The sequence below is a fragment of the Oenanthe melanoleuca genome, chromosome 11 (genome assembly GCF_029582105.1).
Source record: "Oenanthe melanoleuca isolate GR-GAL-2019-014 chromosome 11, OMel1.0, whole genome shotgun sequence".
In the NCBI taxonomy this organism is placed as follows: Eukaryota; Metazoa; Chordata; class Aves; order Passeriformes; family Muscicapidae; genus Oenanthe; species Oenanthe melanoleuca.
The window spans coordinates 19,084,422-19,107,049 of record NC_079345.1 but is presented as its reverse complement, the minus strand read 5'-3'; the positions used below and the strand labels follow the sequence as shown (position 1 = coordinate 19,107,049).

General features: G+C 45.1%; 1 protein-coding gene across 1 annotated transcript in view; it reads left to right on the top strand.

The window, feature by feature from the left end:
- Window positions 1–5,929, top strand: part of CDH5 (cadherin 5) — a 29,839-nt gene extending 23,910 nt beyond the window's left edge. Inside the window, exons 9-12 of the mRNA XM_056500617.1 lie at window positions 304–428; window positions 1,846–1,954; window positions 2,269–2,514; window positions 3,283–5,929. Of these exons, the coding sequence (XP_056356592.1) occupies window positions 304–428; window positions 1,846–1,954; window positions 2,269–2,514; window positions 3,283–3,776 (974 nt within the window). The 3' untranslated portion in view covers window positions 3,777–5,929. The remainder of the gene's footprint in view (window positions 1–303; window positions 429–1,845; window positions 1,955–2,268; window positions 2,515–3,282) is intronic.
- The last annotated feature ends 16,699 nt before the right edge of the window (window positions 5,930–22,628 follow it).

The window sequence follows — 22,628 nt, the reverse complement described above, 5'->3', positions numbered from 1 at the left end:
GTTTGATGTTTCACAATATGGCCTGTTCTGTCCATGTTGCTTTAGTGCCAGACAACAATGCTCAACCCATCAGCATGCAGTGGGAAGATCAGGGAGCCATAAGCTACTGTCATTTTATTCCTGAGAGATCCTTGATGATTTAACCACTAGGAGAGATTTTAGGAAAATATCTCAATCTCAGAGGACAAGTTATGATGGAGCTAGGAATTCTTCATCATGTGGGAAGCACAGAAGTGGGCACAAAGTGTGGGAAGGGGAGTTGAGCCATCTGGGACTCACCTTGTTCCCTTGTTGTCATTCCAGGCCGCCTTTCCGACAGAGAGTCCCACGCCCACGTTCACGTCATCGTTGATGATGTGAATGACAATGCTCCAGAACTTGTTTCTCCTGAGGAACCCCGAGTGTGTGAAAATGCTGCACCTGGAAAGGTGAGACAGGGAGAGCTTTTCCCAGAAACCAGAATTGCTGCTTGTCAGCTCAAGTGAAAGGTGTCTTTTCATATAAGCGAGCCTCAGTTTTCATGCCAAAACACCTGATCATTTCACTGATTTCCAAAAACTCAGTGGTCAGGATTATCTCTTAAGGATGTTGCACTATTGGAATATTGACTTTTATCTGCTTGCACACATGGGCTGCTCTGCTCCTCTCCCCCCAGGCTCTCACATCTGTGTATTAACAGTTGAGCCATGAAGGACAGTCAAGCTTTGCACAGCAAGAATCAGCAACTCAGCTCTATCACACAAGTGCTTGAATGTGATACTGAGAAGGAAATCATTTCCAGCTAGCAAGAAAAGCATTGCTGCATGGAACACTATTTTGTAGTCATAGAGTGCACAGATCTGCACACACAAATTGTGTTACCACTTGGCAGCACTACAGTGTTGGTATTTGGAGTTCCCTGTTTGGCCTCAGACACAGGGGTTCAGCCCATACTGTAATATTTGTTTAATTAAGACACTTTGTGTCATGGTTTAGGGGTGGTACTCCCCAGTTTAATGTTCCCACTGAAACTCCAAACCACACGTCACTCGCTCGCCCCCTTTTCCCCAGCAGCAGGATGGAGAGGAGAACTGGGGGTACAAAAGGGAAAGATCATGGGCTGAGATAAGAACAATTTATTGTAAACAGCAATAGCAGCCATATAAATAACAAAAGTATATATATATAGGAAAACACAGAGAGAGTGCAGAGCAGCCACGCCACCCCAAGTGCTCCTTCTGACTCAGCAGCAGCATTTTCCCACCACTCCTTCAAACAAGGAACCCCTTCTTCAGAAAGAGTCCCTTTCCTCTCCCAGAAATGACATGAGATGATCAAAAATAATCACTGTTATAAGCTACTGAAAAAAAGAATTAACTCTTTCCTGACACTGTCATTGCTTGGACCTCTGATAGAACATGCAAGGTATTAATTTCACCTTTAATATCTAAAATACCTTGGGGACATAATCAGACACCTGTTTTGTATTTTATACATCCAATGTGCATCAGGTTGAAGATTTCAAAATCCAAGCATGTCCTTCAGTCTCATGAAGGCATGTCTCAATGGCATTTCAAGAATGACAGTCATGCCTCAGAGTAGGCTGAAGACTTTAGAAAACACCATTTTAGACATTTCAACAAGAAATGTCCTTAAAAATGAGCCTTTTTTAGTGCTTTAATTACACACAATTTTAAGAGGCAAAACTGGTAGACCCACAAAGAAATTGCTTGCCTGATAAAACTTGAAGAGAAGTATCCTGAGATATCTGTGTCCACAGAACACACAGCCCAGTTTTAATACTCCACATTTTTTATCACTGGAGGCAAAGTACACTGAAAACTGTGACCTCTTCCTTCCTTGTAGGTGATTGTCAGGATTTCAGCTGTTGACAAGGATGAAACATCACCCAGAGGTTTCTTCAGATACTCACTGGCCACAGAAGACAGCAACTTCTCCCTGATTGAGAACTACGGTAGGGTATCCCTGCAATGCCCTTCCTCAGCTCCCCAGAGTGGGGCTCTAGGACTCAGGGGAGAAAAGCTGCAGCACTGACCCCTGGTTGGTCTAGCTGAGCTAAGTAACTCTTTATTTTTAAAGGGTATGTTATTTTTAAAGGCTCCACATACTGCAAAAACAGTATGTTTAATGAAACCAAAGTTTCACTGGGCTCCCAGAAGGCTGGCACGGTCTAAGGGGAAGAGGCACCTTCTCCTTACAGACTTTACAGACAGACTGGCAATCTGTGAGGACAGTCTGGTAGAGATGGGATGTCCTTGTTTCTTGCAGACAACACCGCTAACATCACTGTCAAATACGGGCAGTTCAACCGGGAACTCGCCAAATTCCACTACCTGCCCGTGCTCATCTCGGACAACGGCGACCCCGACCTCACCAGCACCAACACTCTGCTCATCAGTGTCTGCAAGTGCAACGAGAAAGGCAACTTCACTTTCTGTGAGGAGAGAGCAAAGCAGGTCGGCGTCAGCATACAAGCACTGGTGGCAATTTTTATCTGCATCTTCACCATCATTGGTGAGTATCTGACCTTGGGAATGTTCTCTGCACTACAGTGCGAGGATTGGTTTGTTCTTTAGCTGAGATCTACAAAAGCTTTGTGGCTATGGAATGGTCAGAAAAAGCCAGACATGCTGGCTATTTGATTCATCTCTGGCCTGTTAGAACAGCTTCAGCGGCAAAGCTGCTCACCCCTCTAGACAGGCTCTTGCACACATGGATAATATACTTGATTTACTGGTACCAGCCTCATACACAGCTATAAAACAGAAAATTTGGCTGGAGCAATAACAACAGGATTCCTGGTTCCTATGGCAGGACTAATCTAGAAACCCTTTAAGCAGTTCAGTGAACATAAATACATTTGGAACAAATCATCAGATCAGGACCTGTTTGCTCATTTGAAATCTATCAGACAAGGCTGAGTAGTTTTTCTTGCCTGAGAACTGGCCTGCTTTGCAAGTACCACATAAGTAGCATCTGATGCTTGGCATTAAGGGATTCACCAGTTCAAGGCAGCAGTTGATTCCATGACCTTGTGACACCATGCGTTCGTACTTGTGATTCCAGCTCAAGAGTCAAGTGGACAATCCCTGCCCAGACTGAACTCCTTCAACTAATCCTACAGTAAAATAGGAATTTTAACTATTTTTAAAATAAACATGTGGTTAAAAAACACTTCAGGAAAAGCAAAACAAAGCAAAAAAACACTTCAGAGTATGTTACGTGTTGTTTTCGTGTTCTTACTTCTCCATCCACACGCGCTCATCCAAGTTTCCTTTGCAGTGATCGTGCTGCTGATTCTGCTGAGAAAGAGGCACAAGAAGGACCTGAGCGGGCTGGGGAGGAGCGTGGCAGAGATCCACGAGCAGCTGGTCACCTATGACGAGGAGGGAGGGGGCGAGATGGACACCACCAGCTACGACGTGTCCGTGCTCAACTCCGTGCGCAAGAACGGCCTCAAGGCGGAGGCCGCTCCCTCTCCCTACGCACAGGTGCAGAAACCTGCCGGGAACATCCCCCCGGGGGCTGGGGGCATGGAGATGATGATTGAGGTGAAGAAGGATGAGGCTGACAACGACAGGGATCTGCTGCCCTACGACACCCTGCACATCTACGGCTACGAGGGCGCCGAGTCCATCGCGGAATCCCTCAGCTCCCTGGGCTCAGGCTCCTCAGACTCAGACATTGATTATGACTTTCTCAATGACTGGGGACCCAGGTTCAAGATGTTAGCTGAGCTCTATGGGTCAGAACCAAGTGAAGATTTTGTGTATTAAGCTCAAACTAGCCGTGAATTTTCCCCCTCCTGCTACAGATAGACACCAAGAGACTGCCAGTGGCCAAAGAGGAACTCACAGCTCTTCCCTCAGGCCGTAGTAGGATTTCAAACAGGCATGGAAAAACCTGCAGTAGGGTCAGAAAGACACACAGAGATCACCTATATTAACTTCTCCCAGCACTACTGTCCTTGCTAACACTCATTTTTTGCCCTCATTTTTTGCTCACTGACCTGCTCAAGTCCTGCAGGACACACCTCCTCTCCCCACCTTCCCCACTTCTCCTGGTTTTGTCCCCAGTTTCTCCCTCACTCCTCTCCTCCTGTGCTGTTCCCATCCACGTGCATCCAAGGTCACCCTCTGCTGGGAGAGAGAGGTTCAGTGCCATTGGGAAGGGATGTTTTAACCCCCCTGGATCTCCAGCTGGCTGCTTTGCCTGCCCCTCTTGCAACATCTTTATTGATATTCCACACTTATGTCTACCCAGCAGAGGAGAGGAGGAACATATGGTCTATCACCCAGTATTAGAAATTATTCCATCATTTTCCAAAAGAAGAATTTTTTTCCTTATTTCCATTCTATTAATTATTTTTGCTTTATAGCCTTCTGCTACATCTATGAGTTACTCAAGATAAAATTAGACAGGATTTTTAGACACACAATCTGGTTTCATCTGTCATTTTTAACAGCCTGATGACAATTTCAGGCACATTTCTGGCATGCTAGAATTTGCTCTAGCTAGCAGCAAAATTGTTTTTTCTCTCTGTAAATAGTATCTCAGTGTTATTCAATGGAACATATCCTGCAGGGCAGGAAATGTGGAGATCAGGGGAATGTTAAGACTCCAACACTGTAAATCTCTCAAGATGGAAACACAGGTCTCTCTAGATTTCTAAAGAGGTTGAATAGGGGGTTTATTCAGCATTATTAAAGCAATAGCATTTTTTCAGGGACAAAAAAAAATGAAGGGCCTCATTACTGTGAAACTGTTGTGCTTTTTTTCTAAGCAGGTACTGTAAAAGGAGTATTTTCCACACAGGAAAATACTGCAGACTCCCAAACCAGAATGCTAGACACCCACACCCTCGGCTGCACAAAAGCACCACAAATGTAAGGCAGGTTTGGAGCTGCAGCCACCATGGCCCTAGAGAGGGACTGTGTTCAGTGTCCCACCTGGTGAAGAGCCACAGAGTGACCAGAATGAAACTTCCCACACTGGAAGCGACCCAGCCAAATACATTTTGGAAAAAGTGGGTCCCTTAGGACCATGGCCTGTCTCTGGCTTCCAGCAATACAGAGTCCTGTTTCCTCCAACAGGAACAGAGCCCTACTACACAGATCCTCCACTGTGCAGGATCTGTGCTGGAGCTGTATGTATTAGTTTAGTTGATTTGATTATTTAAATCTGGTAGCTAACCAAATAGTACTAAATCTTTTTTTTTTTTTTTTCTTCTTAAACCAGTATGGTGGAACCTTGCAAATTTGCTTTTTACTTGTTCACATCATCTCTAATTCACACTCCCTTCCCCCAGAATGTTTTCTTGGCAGGAAATAGCAATGCACAATAATGGTCTCACACTGCTCCTCACTGCTGTAAAAAGCTGTCCAACACAATAGTTGGGTGAACACTATTGCAACATCAACAAGGTAATCACTTGAATTTTCAAAGATGAACTAAAGGAAAACTGAGGAGAATTCTGTCCATTGGTCAAATCAACTTTAGATTCCATCCTTTGTTTTTAAAAAGTACATTTTGGGGTGACAGCCTTGGTTTTATTTTGAATGGATTCATTCTCTTTTGCTTGATCCAGCCAGCAGTATGTGCTATAGGGGTTCCACATGTTTGTGTATTATAAAGAATGCTAACTAATAATACTTACAGTTTAAGGATTTTGTCAGTACCTGTGGTATTGGCTATCAGCAGGTAAAGTTAGTTATGAAGTTATTTAGTGCAGTAATCAAGTACTTTGGTAGTTATCAGCCAGATTCTATTAGCTGGAATTGCTGTTTTTAAGCCTGATTTTTTTAAAGTTATTTTAAGGAACGCTGTATCCATTTCCAATGTATATGATGTTTGCACTGGACAGTTTCTTTTTATATTCTTGGACTGTATTATGTTGTTTTTTACTACATAAAAGCCAATCTCAAGTTTGGATTTTCTGTGCATTAATGAGTTCCATTCAGAAGACAATATCAGGCTTTGTGCCACAGTGACCTCAACCATAAAAACACTCAAAGTGAACCCAGGCTAGACCCCAACTCACCAAAGAGCTTTCTGTAGAAGCAGTTTTCTCCCTCTCCCTGCAGAGCTGTTGGCAGGGAAAAGCCCCAGCAGTGCAGCTGGGAAGGTTGGACCCTTTGGGGGCCTCTGCCAGCGCTGCAGGACCCATCCCATGGCCCTTCCCATTTGGGATTTCAGCTACCAGGCATCAGGGTGGCTTTGAACCACTGTCCTGGTGTGAAGGACAGGTGTCTGCCAATAAAGGCAGGAGCTTCTCTTTGAAATGGAGAATGTAAACTCCCTCCCTCCAAATTATTATAGTTTTGAAATTAAGGGGCTCTCAGGCAAAGCTATGGGAATTAGGAATAACAGTTCTTTACTAGGAAAATTAAAATAGAAATACAGTATTACAAAGAACAATCCCAAAACACTGACAGAGTCAGACTACAACCTGACACCCCATCAGTCAGTCAGGGTGTTGGTAGCAGTGCCATTCAATGGTGGCTGCATCCTCCTGCAGTGGCAGATGTGGTTCAGCTGAAGCAGTGCTCCTGTAGAAGGTGCAGTTTTTCTCTGAAGGTCCAGGGATGATGTGGAAAGGTCTGGCTTTCCTCTGGAACCCAGTGGAAAGAAGGTTGCCTTGGTGTTCCAAATCTCAGATTTTATCTAGGTAGGAAAGGCTTGGCTCCTCCCCTGGCTGGAGCATCTCCCAGTGGGATGATGTAATTTTATCAGTCATGCAGTAGGACTGAATGGGCCAGCAGCAGATGATATCTTCCTGGAGGGAGGATGGGTTGGGGAAAAGATAAAGATGACTGCCCCACTTGGTTTTAAACATGCCCCATTAGCAGATAATTTGTGCCACAGAGATAAGGGTCACTGCCCCACCCAGCTTCAGCAGATGGTGATGGAACACACATTTCTGATCACATCCTGTATTGCAACCTAGCACAACCACCCTGAGCTTTTGCCCTGTTTTCCTGCCTCTCAGGTGAGAAGAGAGTCCCAGGCACGGCTCAGCACAGTCCCAGAGCAGGGAGCCCCAGGGGATCCAGGAGTGAGATCCAGAGGGGAAGAAAGGCTGAGCCCAGCCCAGCCCAGCCCAGCCCAGCCCAGCCCAGCCCTGTCCTGCTCCCCCAGACCCAGCAGGGTCACTCTGGGCTACAGAACCCTCCAGCTTCCTCAGCAGACACAGCAAAACACATCAGTACCAGAAAATAAAATCACCCCTAAATCTGCAGCTTTAGGCAGCACAGCTCCTCACCTTCACTTTTTGCTACTGCTAATGACTACCACAATATATTCCCAAGATTATTCTAGTACTTAAAAAAAAAAACAACACTACATTCATTTTCCCCAGATGTGGCACTTATAATTTACAAATCCTGGAATAAAGCAAAAAAGTTCAATTCCTTCATTGTAATTGCCATGAGCAAACGCCAGATCAAACACACTTTAGCACAAGTTGTATTAAAAACACAATAGATGTGCTAATTATGTTATAATGAAATGCATTTTTCCACAGAAAGAATTTGATTAAACAGCTACTTGCAACTTGTGGGAGAGAATCTCACAAAGGTTTTCATTATTCATTTAATTAATATGCACTTTAATCTCTTATCCCTAAAAATATATCATAAATTATTATTTTATTACATTCAGATCCAGAAGTTCATGCCATTTAATAAAGCTTTTTTTTTACTCCCACCCCATTTTTTTTACTCCCAAAAGAGAATGAACTTTTTGTGAAGCAATGGCTTGTGATGAGAATCCTTGATATGTATCCAAGCAGCAATGAAAAGCTGTTTGAATGTGAGCACCTGGCAAACAGTGGCACATCCCAGGTAGGGCAGGTGAGCTAAGGTCCCTTTATCAAGGCAGATTTACAGACTCAGTGGAAGAAATAACAATTCTGATTTATTATCCTATTGCAGTCCAGTGCTACTGCAACAGCAAACCCAGTGAAAACAGAAGGTTTGGTTAATAAAGGAAAATCAAATAATAAGTTCTGAGCTCTTGGGCATCCTTCCCTTTCCTCCTTTCAGCTACAAGGGTCTGGAACAGCCCCAGGAGGGCCCAGCCAGCCTGGCAGTGACACCTGCCCTGCACAGGAATTGTCACCCTGCCACCCCCGTCACGACTGCAGGGGAAAGCCTGCAAAGCCTCACTGGTTTTTGGAGCTCAGAGTTCAGGTACAGATCCACCTCTATACATTTATTTTACATTTTTTCACTCCCAAGCATATGTCACATGCAGGGGAAATGCTCTGGTGGCAGTGAATATGGTGATATACTTTCTTATTTGGCTAGAAATAATAGTTACACTTATTTCATTACATTTCAGGTAGGGTTGGGACAAAAATAAATAACTACCATCTTTTCTGACCTATTCTCCCTTTTTTTCTCTCTCTCTTTTTTTCTTTAATATATGTTTCAAGTTTGAGAGAGTAAGAAATAAAACTCTGTTCTCTTTTCTTCACAAACTTTCTGGAATTAAATACATCACCAAAGTGATATCTTTCCCATTGAAATCTTCCCAATCTCAGTGTACCACAAGTCATCAAGTCCTACCAGGAAATGAATAAAAGTCTGATCAGATCACAGTGAAAATTTAGGCTGAATCTTGTCCATAGGAAAAACATGACAGAAAACAAAACAGCAAAGACACTTTTTCAGGTTGCATCAGAAAAAAGGAAAAGAAAGCAATACCAGAAAAGTGCTTTTATGAGTAATGAATGTGCACGGATTTTTGCTGACCTCTCTCATCTTCCTGACTTTGTTGCTGCCTGACCTAAAAGGAAAAGGGAAAAACAGCATTTCCTTCCAGTTCCCCTCAGTGAGGAGCTGTCCCACCTGCTTCCCCTCAAGACTCTCCTCATTCATCCAGTTAACCCCTTCAGCAATGCCACGAGCAGCCAGAAATCCCTGTAACTCCTTAATTCCTCATTTTGAAAGAGCCAGTGCTCCGGGTGAAGTGACCAGAACAAGCAGAACAAAGCAGGACAGAGCTCCCCAGGCAAGCACACCCAGCAAACACAACCCCAGCAAGCTTTCCCAAAAAGTCAGAAACAGCTGGGCTGCAAATGGTCCCAGGAGCTCTTGTGGAGCCTCGGGAGCCCAAAGCCTGGCCTGCAATGGTGCTCCAAAGCAGAGCATTTTTCCACAGAAAGAATTTGATTAAACAGCAACTTGCAACAGAGGCAGCCCAGGCACCCCTTCTGCTCTGACCCCGCTCACCCCAGGGCAGATGGAGCCCAGGGACAGCACCACAAACTGAGCTGGGACAGTGCAAAGAGCCTGGAATGCGAGTCCAAGCTCCAGCACTGGAAAATGGCTTTTCTGAACAGCTGTCAGGCTTCCCTTTTCCCCCTGAAAAACCTGGAAATGCCAACGGCCTGAGCTGCACTTGGCACTGATGTGTGGAATTCAGGCTGGTGCCCTGGCACTGCAGGGAACTTGAGCCTTGTTCCTGCTCTCAGCAGGACACTGCCCTCCATCCCTGCTCCTGGAACACTGCTCTTGATCCTGAGATCCCCACCTTGGCCCAGGACACTGCCCTCCATCCCTGCTCCTGGAACACTGCTCTGGATCCTGAGATCCCCACCTTGGCCCAGGACACTGCCCTCCATCCCTGCTCCTGGAACACTGCTCTGTATCCTGAGATCCCCACCTTGGCCCAGGACACTGCCCCTACCCCATGTCCCTGCTCTCAGCATCAGGGCACTGCCCTCTATCCCGTGTCTCTACCCTCGGACCCGGGACACTGCTCTTTATTCCATACCTCTGCTCCTGGGACACTGCCCTCTGTTCTTTATCCCTGCTCCCCGACACTTCCCTTTATCCCGTATCTCCGCTCCCGGGACACTGCCCTCCATCCCTTTATCCCTGCTCCCCGACACTTCCATTTGTCCCATATCTCCGCTCCCGGGACACTGCCCTCCATCCCTTTATCCCTGCTCCCCGACACTTCCCTTTATCCCCTATCTCCGCTCCCGGGACACTGCCCTCCATCCCTTTATCCCTGCTCCCCGACACTTCCCTTTATCCCGTATCTCCGCTCCCGGGACACTGCCCTCCATCCCTTTATCCCTGCTCCCCGACACTTCCCTTTGTCCCATATCTCCGCTCCCGGGACACTGCCCTCCATCCCTTTATCCCTGCTCCCCGACACTTCCCTTTATCCCGTATCTCCGCTCCCGGGACACTGCCCTCCATCCCTTTATCCCTGCTCCCCGACACTTCCCTTTATCCCCTATCTCCGCTCCCGGGACACTGCCCTCCATCCCTTTATCCCTGCTCCCCGACACTTCCCTTTATCCCGTATCTCCGCTCCCGGGACACTGCCCTCCATCCCTTTATCCCTGCTCCCCGACACTTCCCTTTATCCCCTATCTCCGCTCCCGGGACACTGCCCTCCATCCCTTTATCCCTGCTCCCCGACACTTCCCTTTATCCCGTATCTCCGCTCCCGGGACACTGCCCTCCATCCCTTTATCCCTGCTCCCCGACACTTCCCTTTATCCCCTATCTCCGCTCCCGGGACACTGCCCTCCATCCCTTTATCCCCTATCTCCGCTCCCGGGACACTGCCCTCCATCCCTTTATCCCCTATCTCCGCTCCCGGGACACTGCCCTCCATCCCTTTATCCCGTATCTCCGCTCCCGGGACACTGCCCTCCATCCCTTTACCCCGACTCAACTCGCGGCCCCGCCGCAGCCGCGCGGGCTGCAATGGCCGCTGGTGGCCGCCAGGTGGTGCCCGATGGCAGCGCTGGGCACGGCCGCGCCCGGCGCTTCGCGATGGATCCGGGATGGACCCCACTGCATTCCTGGTGGATCCCGATGGATCCCACTGCATTCCTGATGGATCCCGATGGATCCCACTGCATTCCTGATGGATCCCGATGGATCCCACTGCATTCCCGATGGATCCCCACTATATCCCCGATGGATCCCCGATTGATTTCTGATTGATTCCAAATGCATCCCCAATGGATCCCTGCTGCATTCCCGCTCTATCCCCACTGGATCCCTGATGGATCCTCAATTGATCCCCACTGTATTCCCGCTGGATGTCCAATGGATCCCCGACGGATCCTCGCTATATCCCTAATGGATCCCCACTGCATTCCCACTGGATCCCCCCTGCATTCCTGCTGGAATCCTCAATGAAGCCCCACTGCATTCTTGCCATACCCCCACTGGATGCCAAATGGATCCCCAGTGGATCCCTGCTGGATGCCTGGTAAATCCCCACTGGATCCCTGATGGGTCCCTGCTTTACTCCCACTGCTGCCTGCTGGATCCCCAATGGATCCCCAATGGATCCACGATAAATCCCCACTGGATTCCTACTGGTGCATTCCCACTGCTGCCTGCTGGATCCCCAGTGGATCCCCGATAAATCCCCACTGGTGCATTCCCACTGCTGCCTGTTGGATCCCCAGTGGATCCCCGATAAATCCCCACTGGTGCATTCCCACTGCTGCCTGCTGGATCCCCAGTGGATCCCCGATAAATCCCCACTGGATCCCCACTGGTGCATTCCCACTGCTGCCTGCTGGATGCCCACTCTGCCTCCCTGTGTGTCACCTCACATGACCGTGGTCAGTGACATTAACAACGCCCCAAGGGTCATTCCATCCCCTTCATTCTTTAGTGCTGACTCCACAAAAATTCAGACATTTGTGGAGGCCAGGGAGGCTGCAAGGCTTGGATTTCTGAAGGAAAGGGCAGGGACTCGTTCAGGCAGCAGCCCTGAAGGACATGGGAAGGGCTCTGGGGAAGGATGCAAACTCCAGAAACTCCTCTAATCAAACCTGGGTTCAGATCTTCCTCCCTGGGGCACGTTTGCTTGTTTGCCAGGAGGAGTCAGCACCAAATCTGCAACTTTGTCACACGACACTGCAATCTGGTTTTGGTGATGAAGGTGTCCAACCCTACCTCTCTAGAGTATTCTCTTTCCAAACCAAACTACAACTACTAAATGGGATTTTCTGAAGCAACACCAAATAATTTTTATCTTTGGAGATTCTTGGCTTTGTTTTGCCTCGAATGAGAACATTTGTTTACAAGCACATACCTTATCCACTAGTTATAATTTGTTAATTATTACTATCTTATAATCCTGCAACAAAACTTCCCCAAGTAGCCACAAACCAGAAAACAGTAGAAACAAACCAGTAACAAAAAATGTACCAGGAACCTTCCAGTGATCACCTAAAAATTGGAAGTATTCACAGAAATCCTGTCACACATTTACAGATCAATAACTACCTTGCAAGTCAAAGACTCCTTGCAAGTGGATCCAGTTCAGCAATTTAATCAGCCTCCATGCTCTCTCCTTCCCCTCCTCTGGACAGATTCCTGCAACCCTGCTGATCCAGCAGCTCTGCCAAGCTCTGTGGAGAGAGCACGGTGGGAGAGGCAGCTCTGCCTGTGGCACCCAGATCCACCTGCAGACCATCAGGAGGAACTCCAGCTGGTCAGCCACAAAGAATAACAGCAAACACCCAGGTCAGCTTAAGATCTGTTCATGACATTTTACTGGGCCAAGATAATGACAAAGGTTACAAATTAAGTGATGGTGCACACTGACAATCTGTCCCAAACAGCTCTGGACAGCAAGCAGGATGAAAAAGGAGGAGAGAGAAACAGCAGCAGGTGAATTTGTAGTTCAAACACAGGAAAGGGGGGAAATGTTATTTCTCCCTCTGATCCAAAAGGCTCTGCTATCTACAAGTAGCAAACTGGCAGTGAGCAGAGCCAGCCTGGAGGGACACAGCAGCAGCTGAGCCACCTCAGCCTGCCCAGCTCACACCTCTGCTGCCCCATGGGTCCCATCCTGTCCCCTCTGTCCCCTCTGAGTGCCCAGGGCCCGGTGACCAATGCCCTGACCAGGTCCCACCCTGCTGGGCTCCTCTCCAGAGGAGCAGCTGGCAGCAGTGAGGGTTCCCCAGAGCTGCTGTCCTGGCACAGGGACAGCACAGGTGACACCTCCAGCCTGGCCAGCAGGTCCTGCCCCTGGCAGGAGCCTGGGCTGGCTCCGAGGGCACCAAGGGCAACTTCTCTGCACACACTCAGTGCAGCTGGGATTTGCCATGCCTTGGAGCACAGCCTTCCTGGCTGAGCAATTCCTGCTGGAACAGGAGGGAGAGGGATGATGACAATGATGTGAGCGTGGAACACAGGTGGGGAGGACAAGAAGCTCTCCTCTGTATCACCCAGCTGGGTAAGAGCCATCCACATGGACACTGAAGCCTCCCAAATGTCACTGCTGGCTGCTCCAGCTCTGGGGATCAGGTGAGTTTTGCCACTGCAGACACAGGGCAGGAACAAGCAGGGCCCTGCTCTCCATGGATCTTCAAGCCTGGGAATGATGTGAGCTCTGCAATTGGAGCCAGGTGAGGATCCAGAGCAGCAAAACCCAGAGCCTTTGTGGCCAGTGCAGCCAGAACAAGGCTCAGATGGCCATGGCCAGTCCTGCTGCCTCCTAGAACTCACCAGCAGCTGCCAGCACAAGCAGAAGGCCAGCCCAGCAGGGATCCACCACAAAACCCAGCTGTGTGAAAGCATGCTGGCAAAAAATCATTTTGTCACTCTTTACTTGGCAGTGCTCACTTGTCACCGGCCTGAGAAATCACATCTTGAACAGCCTCAGATCTGCCTCTCAGGGCCTGCCTGGGTCTGGCAAAACTGCTGCTCAAGCTTTGGAAGAAGTGCAAAGCATTAAACCCTTCCTGAAGGGCCATAAAAGAACAGCCACCCCATCTTCTTCCCATACTAGAAGAGCTCTGAGTGAGCTGGAAAAATCAGCGATTCTCTTCAATCCTGGTAAAACAATCTCCACAATTAATTCCTTCCTATAAATAGGTGGTTTCATCACCACTTGTGGATTTTTATGCTCACTGATACAAGCACTTGGCCAGGAGACAAGGCAGCCTGTGGCAGCCCCTCTCAGGAGAGGGGGATCTGGCAGAACATTAAATGGTGACCAAACTGACTCTGCCAAGCTGGCTGCCTTTGGTAGTTTAGGAGGAAATTAGGACCTATAAACACCATGCACTAAATGAGCCTGTTTGGAAGAGCAGAACTCATGGCTTGTACCCTTGCTGGGACACAGACTTCCTTTCCATCTCAGGTACATAATTTTGCTTTTTCACATCAAGTGTTCAAAGTGGGATTCCCTTCTGGACGGCCCTTCCCCCTGCTGTGCCACAGGAGCCACACAGACATACTAGAAGGGTCAATTGACATGCACCAAAGCACCCTGAATAAGGAATATTCTCTTATGTTTACTCATTTTCCAGATGAAAGTTTTAGTACCACTCATCGTTTTAAAGCAATTTCTGTGCCCATATTTACAGCTCTGCATGGCATAATACAGAGTTATTCCACTGCAATTAGCAGAGAACCTGTAGCACAACACAGGAGGGGAATCTGCACCTCACAGGTCACTGAGGCCAAGGCTGAGGGGTAACAGTTCACATCAGGGAGTGTTAAAACAAGGCAGTCACACCCCATCTGGAAGTTAAAATTACTGCCTTAGGCATTTATAAACCATGGCATATCCACAAAGAGTATTTACTGCATGCAGAAAACACTGGTGAGAAATGAAGCTTAAGTGTTATTTTTATGAGATGCTAAACACATGAACAACACACCTCATGTGCTCTGTATGTGATGGAAAAATATTTAGTCAAGGGATTCAAGTTTTAGTGCTTTTTCACTACTTGGATTCTGTCTCTATGAATCCTGTTTATCTTAGCCATTTGTAGTACTCACATCAGACCTGTAGTGCAGCTGCCCAAATCACCCTTTTCAAACCACAACAAATAACCAACACTCACCTGTTTTCCTCGTATAATTTTCTTTTTTTTTTTTTTTAATTTCTACCCACCTCTGATGTTTTCAACCACCAGGTTAAGAGGCCTTCTGTGATTTTCCTGCCCTCCTCTGGGCACCACACAACTACTTGATCCTGCAGGAATAAGTCTTCTAGTGAACTCATATTTTTGAGTTGGCTATACTGCTTTCAGCTGCCCATTTTCCCACACAGGACAGTCAGCAAAGAGTCCACATGGCCATAGGCCTCTGGAGTACCTATAAATACATAAATATATACACTCTAAAATACCTAAATATGTATACTCAATACATAAATATATAAACTCTACACAGCTCTGGTCTGAGCAGGGCTCCACCACTAGGAGAGCAGAGTTACACATCGTGATGTTTGGACAAATCTTAAATCCCAGCACAGCACATTGCAGCACCAAATGAAGATTTGAAAGCTGAGTTACAGGGCCCTGAAGATGGGTTAGACCCTGAAATGCTGGTAGAAGCTGAATTACAGAGATCCTGCTGTATGCAGCTCTGCTGGGCAAGCTGTACCAGCCCTTTCAGCAATGCTTTGCTGCAATGGGAACAGCCTGAGCTGTAGTAGCAGGTTTGCATCATAGAGAACATTACAGCAGCTGATCTTATTGCTTCCAATAAACTCATTTTAAAAGACTTTTTTTTCTGCTGATCCTCCTATCCCTCACCCTTATCTCTAGAAATCACAACTGTCTTTTTTTTTTCTGCCATTTTCAGTTGGTTGTGATTTTCAGATTCAGCTTGGAAGAGCTTCATTCGATACCAAATAAGAGCAATTTTTTCACATATTTCACTTATTTGAGGAAACTGAAGGTTTCCCACTGAATGCTGTGCATGTGATTGCACTGCACCTAGGAAACTCTTCTCTTGCTAAATAACAAAAAGCTGCAGCACTTACCCTACCAAGGAGTCTGAGAAAACAAAACTCTCATCAGGTATTTCCACAGAAGCAGCCAAAGCAAGGAGTAGCACAGAATGAATGGGGGACATCAAGAGAAACACATTTCCCAGACATGACATCAGGCAGCGAGAACCCAAAAAATAATGAGAGTCCTCTCTTTTGGGAACAGTCTGGGCTTGCTCAGATTTGTTATCCCTTCATCCCACCTTCCCAAACTGGGAACTGCTCCCTCCACACAGGCCCCAGCACCTTCCTCCTCCCTCACACCCCCATCTTCTCCAAACAAGAGCCCAAACCCCTCTTCTTGCTGCACTCCATCCAGCCCAATGAACATCATGAAGTTCCTATCTGAGTTAATTAAATCTGCTTTTTTTTTTTTTACATTCTTTAGAAAGAGACATTCCCTACAGCTGAAAAACTGCAGCAGAGATCCCTAAAGCCAGTGAGAGCAGCACCTGGTCAGAGCCCCCCAGCAGATTTGACCTGCAGAGGGCAGATCCTTTCAGTATGCATCAGCCTTAATGTTCCAATTGACTCATCTTCAAAGGCAAGACATGATCTAAGCCAATTTGTATACAAACCTGCAATTATCCTCAGCCTCTAAAGCCATGTTTCAGTATTAAGACATTTTATTTAATCCCATCTCTAGCTACAGTTGCTCTAGGATTCTGATTTTTCTCACAAGTAATCCTGTTTTTCACTTAACAGCCTAGTGCTGTAAAAAAAAACAAAAAAATAGATTATTTGCTCAACTAATTGCTTATTTTTTAATAAAGCATTCTAAAACATAAGTGATGATTGAGGGGCTATACACACACATATATACCTAAGGAGTAAGTAAGTCACTTGAATTTTTCTTAATAATTCTTAGCAAAATACAGCAAAAATACATTATTCACATATTATGTTGTCTTGTGTCTTGATACACATTTTTTTTCATTAGCAATTAATTCCACTCAATGGCAGAAAGATAATTTTCATAAACCAATCACTTCAATGAGGATTTCTCAGTGAAATTAATGGGGCTTAGCTGTCTTTATGTAATAAACCTTGAAAAACTGCATGTCAAACAGAAAGATATGCTTTTCCTCTGCCTTGTATAAGCTTCTAAAGCCATGTGCAATCCCACATAACAACGCCTGGTTTCCCTCTCTCTGATGCCCATTTCAAGCCCTCCCAGGGAAGCACCATGCAATTCCCAAGTCCCAATTCCCAAATTCATGTGCAGAGCCCCTTGAGGGGGTGGACTCTGTAAGCAGATCTCTTCACAGCAGCACTAATCCCTTTCCAGCAATAAATTCCCCCTTTTTACTCCCAGCCCCCACTGTGTCTGCACCATTTCAGTACAGCCGAATTTTGGTCTCCAGCAAGGGCAAGATCCACACCCAGCCCCTCATGTGAGGCAACTAAGGGGAAAGGAAAGGAAGAACATGTACAGAAAGCCTTAAGTGGGTGGGACACATTTTCATTTCGCTGTCAGTTCACATTGTCAGATACAAAGTGATTTTGAAAGCAATAGAAAAGCAGTGTAATAACAGTGTCCTCAGCGTGGCTCCCAAATCCATTCCTGGCAGCCCCACGGGTTCTGCACATTGATCATTGCAGCCAAAGCTGCACTTAACTCCAGACTAAACACCATCAGGAGGCAGGGTGGTAAATAATGCATTTCCCTGGGGCTTTTGACTGAGCATGTGATCATTTCATGCATTTCAGAAACAGCCACCCACGCTGCAGACTGCCAGCTGCACTCTCCTGCATCACCTGGGCTTAGCTCAGCCCCAAAGAACCAGCATCAGTCAGGGAGCCAGGACCTTGGTGCCAAGCAGAGCACAGTTTGAGCTTTCCCTGCTGGGCTCTGGGCACTGCTGGCTCCCAGTCCTTGTGTTTATTTGCCAGGAGATCCACAGGCAGGAACCACAGTCACTCTGCTGTGGCACTGCAAGCAACATCAGCTCAATGTGTTCAACATAAGCAAGGCCTTCTCACCTCTTAAAAGCATGCACCAACTCTCTTCATGCACCTCTTCTATCTCAGGGACAGCCTCCCTACATATTCACAGAGAGTTTTTAAATTTTGACTCAAATATCACAGAGAGTTTTTAAATTTTGACTCAAATATCAAGGCCCAAGACTGAATTTTTGATGAGAATTTCCCGAGCCAGGTGCACATATGTATCAGCTGACTCATGCTGCCCAAAGAGCCACAGGCAGCAGCTACAGGGTGACATCAACTATTCCTGGACAGCTCTCGTGGGAATATCCCCCCATTCAGTCTCACACTTCTGAGCAGAGGGGACACATATCCATTTTAAGGTGTGATCATTGGAAACTGGCTGGGAAAAATGACATTGCACCCCCTGCATTCATGCTATTAGTATTTCTTGTATTTATAAAAGAAATAAAAGTATTTTCCTTACCAGGACAACAGATGCATCTGGAATTTACAAATCCAGGTGTTCTCTTTCCTTCTTAAAACTTGGGCATTTAAACCAAGTATTTCTGGTGGTAAAATATGCTACAATTGCTCAATAGATATTTATATTTCAAAATCTGGTAACAGAGATCATGTCTATATGTCATGTAGACATATTTATGTTCATGAATAGATGAAAAATGTTTTCAGTTCTAAGATTCAACACCTATATGGTTTTGGTCCTGACCCTTACTCAGTACTAAAAGAAATGTGTCATCAACCTTTTGGCCACAGATGTTAGTTTGAAGATAGACCTGCAATGAATTTATTACATATAAAATACCAAAGTCTAGCATTGTTTTAATAACTTCTTCAGATCCAAACTGTTACTAGTGGTATCAGCCATCAAAGTGCCCCAGAATAAGCAAGACTTGATCCTCTTAATATATTCCAGCACCTGAACAATTGCATTGGATTTTTTCTTTGTTATTTTTTAAGGCTCTCAAGCTCATTCCCAGTGTCTCACACAGTATCTGGAAGCAGAAGGCAGCACAGGATGAGTCCTTTTCCTCTGCAGTGAAGGGTGAGTAAAGATGACTTTCACAAAATAGTAAAATAAGCTCTGAGTGTTTTATTGGCAGAAGCAGGGACTGCTGTGAGATAGTTTTAGATAAGCATGGAAATCTGCTGCTCATACTATATTAACAAATCATGACATCCAGGTTCAATTCTGAAGCTTCTTAGGGTAAACTGAGTACTTTAGTATTTAACAGGTGCTCATTTTAGGACACTTTGAAGACCTTGGGAGTGGTTTATTTGTTAGAGATCTGAAGCCAAGTAGCATCAGAGCTCGTGGACAAGAATCCACACATTGTGTTCATGCTATACATCAATGACAGATAGTTAATGATAAGAACTTTTAACAACCAGAATAAAGGACCCTCTAAAATATTAACTTATTCCAAATAATAAAGTACAAAGAATACACAGGAATTAAAATGAAATTAAAAAAAAAAAAAAAAAAAAAAACTAAACAAAATAAAAACAACCCAAAACTAAAACAAAACAACTCCAAAACCAAATTTGGTCACTTTTCAAGCTAATAACTGATCAAATTTAAAAGAAAAAAAAATAAAAATGTAGTTGCCCTTTAGTTTCCCTATCCCCTGTTTGACACTCAGCACATTTTCAGTTAAACTTGGACCAAATCTGGGTTAGCAAGAAGGGCACGCTCCTCTGTTCACCTTGTGCTGTAAAGTAATGAAAGCAGGAGTGGCAGAGACACACTTCCAGTGCTTGTGTTTGTACCATTCAATTGTTTCTATTGGGTTTCTGATAAAAGTCAATTGTCCTTTTAAGTACTAAGGAACAAAAAAGTGGCTGTCCTAACTACAAATCACTAACTCAGGCAGCCTGTGGCTTCCTTCTCCTTCAATTCCTTTCTCTTTTACAGCTACTCCATCATCATTTCACTCTGCAGACAGTTCTGGCTCTGGCTCAGTTCTACCTTAGAGTGCTCAATTCACAACTGCTCCTTTAGCATTTTACCAGCAATTTTGGGAACATTGTGTTCTGTCCCAAGCATACACAAAGGCTGACCAGAAATTGTTGCAGTCTGAGGGCTGCAGCACCCCAGCCCCTCTGAGTTGCTTTTGGTATCCCTTTATCAGTTTGTCCCACCCTGTTTGCTCTTCCCACTGCATTAAACACCCGCCCAGGCTGTCCAAGTTTTACCCCAAATCCCAGTACAATCTTCTTGTGTTGCAAACCCTCAGGGTCTGCTCCTTCTTCTTTGTTTTGCTCTGTTTCTTTTGTCCCCAAACCTGCCTCTCATTTCTCTGCAAATGAATTGCACAAGGCACCTGGCTGCCCTGGTTTCCCACCTCTCCACATCATTTATCACAGTGCTCCTCTCTCCCAGCACATGAACTCCTCTGCTCTTCAGGTTTTAAACTAATTGCCAGACTGCTTATCCTACTGCACATTTGTTCCCACAGGGCAAAACTGTTAAACGAGAGGAGAGGTTACACCCTTACTTGAACCATTAACAGTTTATAAAAATACATGTCTCGTTTTAGACGTGGTGTCAGTCCATCAGGAAACCTGGAGGATGCTGATTTTTTTTTTTCCACATCTCAGACAAAATCTGGCTGTATTTGAATAATTCCCTGTGCAAGTTCTTTTCTGTCACTGGTGTCTGCATCTCATGGCAATTCCTCTGGGGCAGGTGTCTTCCAGGGCCTTATTCTACCCTCCCTTTTGCCAGCCATTTAAACCAAGCTGGGGCTGCACAAGGGTTTAATGAGCATTTTGATCTCCAGTCTGCATCTCTTCCTTTCTACCATGAAAAAGTTCACAGTTCCAGTGAGGAACTTTACACCTCTGCTTATTTATAAAATTTTACCACCTTCAAAGGCTCTGCAGATTTACAAACACTTTGTAAATAAACTAGTAATGAAATGAGAGATACGGATTTCTGCATTCATTGGTAAAACACAAGCAATGAATTATGGGGTTTGTACTTCAAGGTGAATGAAGTATTTCTTGTTAGTACACAACGGTGTCAGGGAGATAAAATCAGTGCTGGGTCACAATTACATTTTGGGCTGCTGCCATGCTGCCTTTTCCTCATTTGTACTTTTGGTTTCAGTGAACAAAGGCATGGCTGGATTCTCATTCTTGCCTGCACTAACAGCACTGCAGGGCTGCCTTCTCTGCCCTCTGTCAAAAGCCTCTTTTAAAAACCTTCCTGAGAGTAAATGATTAATACTTCAGTGTGAAAAACAAGGACTAAATCATAAAATGTCTAACCTCTACGAGGGTTACACCACCCAGCAATCTTTTCAATATCAATAAACCACTCTGCAGTGTGGAGCTTCCTCTCATTTCCCTTTTCTTTGCTCCTTCCTGTGACATCTGATGCACACAGCAAGCTCTGTCAATACAGGAAGTGGACTGCACCAAAAAACAGATTTTAAGGCTGGTACCCCACAGGGCCATGGGTACTCCTCACCTCAGGAAAGGTATATCCATGTTTCATGGGATACAGGTGGAGCTGATCATCCAAACACAGAATTTCCAGCACCCAATGCAACACCCATGTCAAAGAGCTGACCTACAACATATAAAACATTTTTAACTATTCTGACATGCAGATTTACTGCTATTGCTGGTGGTAGTGGTGTTACCTAATTTTAAATGCTGTGTATGACATAATTCAGTATTTCTTTCTATATATTTTGGTGTATTCATAGTTCTGTATCTCCAGGGATACATATGTTACTATTTGTCAGTAATCCATTGGCATCCTTAATTCCAAAAGTGCCATTAACCTTTATAACAAATTCATTCAAGGATCCATGGAAATAAACACGGACACTCTACATTCATTGTCAGATGCTCTAAGGTCTTTGAAAGGTCAACACAAAATAAATTACATAATTAGCTATAAATTTAATTAAGGAGTCAGAGAATAAGTGGGAAAAGAACACTGAGATTAAATTTTCCATTCTACATCCTTTAAAATTGGCATCAGGAAGACTGAATGCATTCAGGGGAAATAATTGGATTTTCAATAACAATCTTGGACCAAATTATTTCTTAGCATATATACAGATACTAAAAAAAATGTACAGCAGGCACTGACAGAATAACTCACCATCTTCTTCAAAAGTCTACAAGCATGTGAATAAATAAGAAATTATTTATCTAAATCTGGCCCCAGAGCCCAAGAGCACTTTTTGTTCCAGAGAATAAGACAGTTGGCAAGCTAAAAATCAGAAAAATAGCCTCTGAGAATTTGGGCATGACATAAAATTCCTACAGAATCCTTTCCTGCCATGGCAGTTGTAGAAAGAGAACCTCTTTATTTCAGGTCTCATTCCTTTACATGGCAGATAAAGCAACAGGACTTCTGCCTTTGGGTCTTCAGGTTGCTGTGAAATATTTGTTACTGGTATGCTTCATCCGTATTAATAATTTAAAATTATTTTTCCTCTTGACAGATTTTATGTCTAAAGAACAAAAACACTTGATTTAAAACTCTAGAAAATACTATTCAAAATAAATGTACCTGTCCTATAAATACCAGTTGAAACATGTTCTACAGTAAATGTATATATTTAAAATTCCATCTTTTTCATTAAAATAGCTTTCAGCATGGAGGAAATTCCTTTGTTAGCAATTCTACAATAAGTCCAAACTCAGAAAATACTTTAAACATGGCAAGCATCTTTTTGTTTGGGTTTTTTCAGAAAATTTGAAAACTTTTCCTTCAAAGGACTCTTTTTATCACATTTCAGAGCCCAGGGAGCCACAAAAGCACGAGATGCTTCCTATCAAACCCCAGGGCCTCTTTTCCTGACCTCTTTTGCTCTCAGCAGCAGGCACAGTTTGACTCAGCTGGCTCCACCACACCATGGAGATTCCAGCAAGGAATTCCC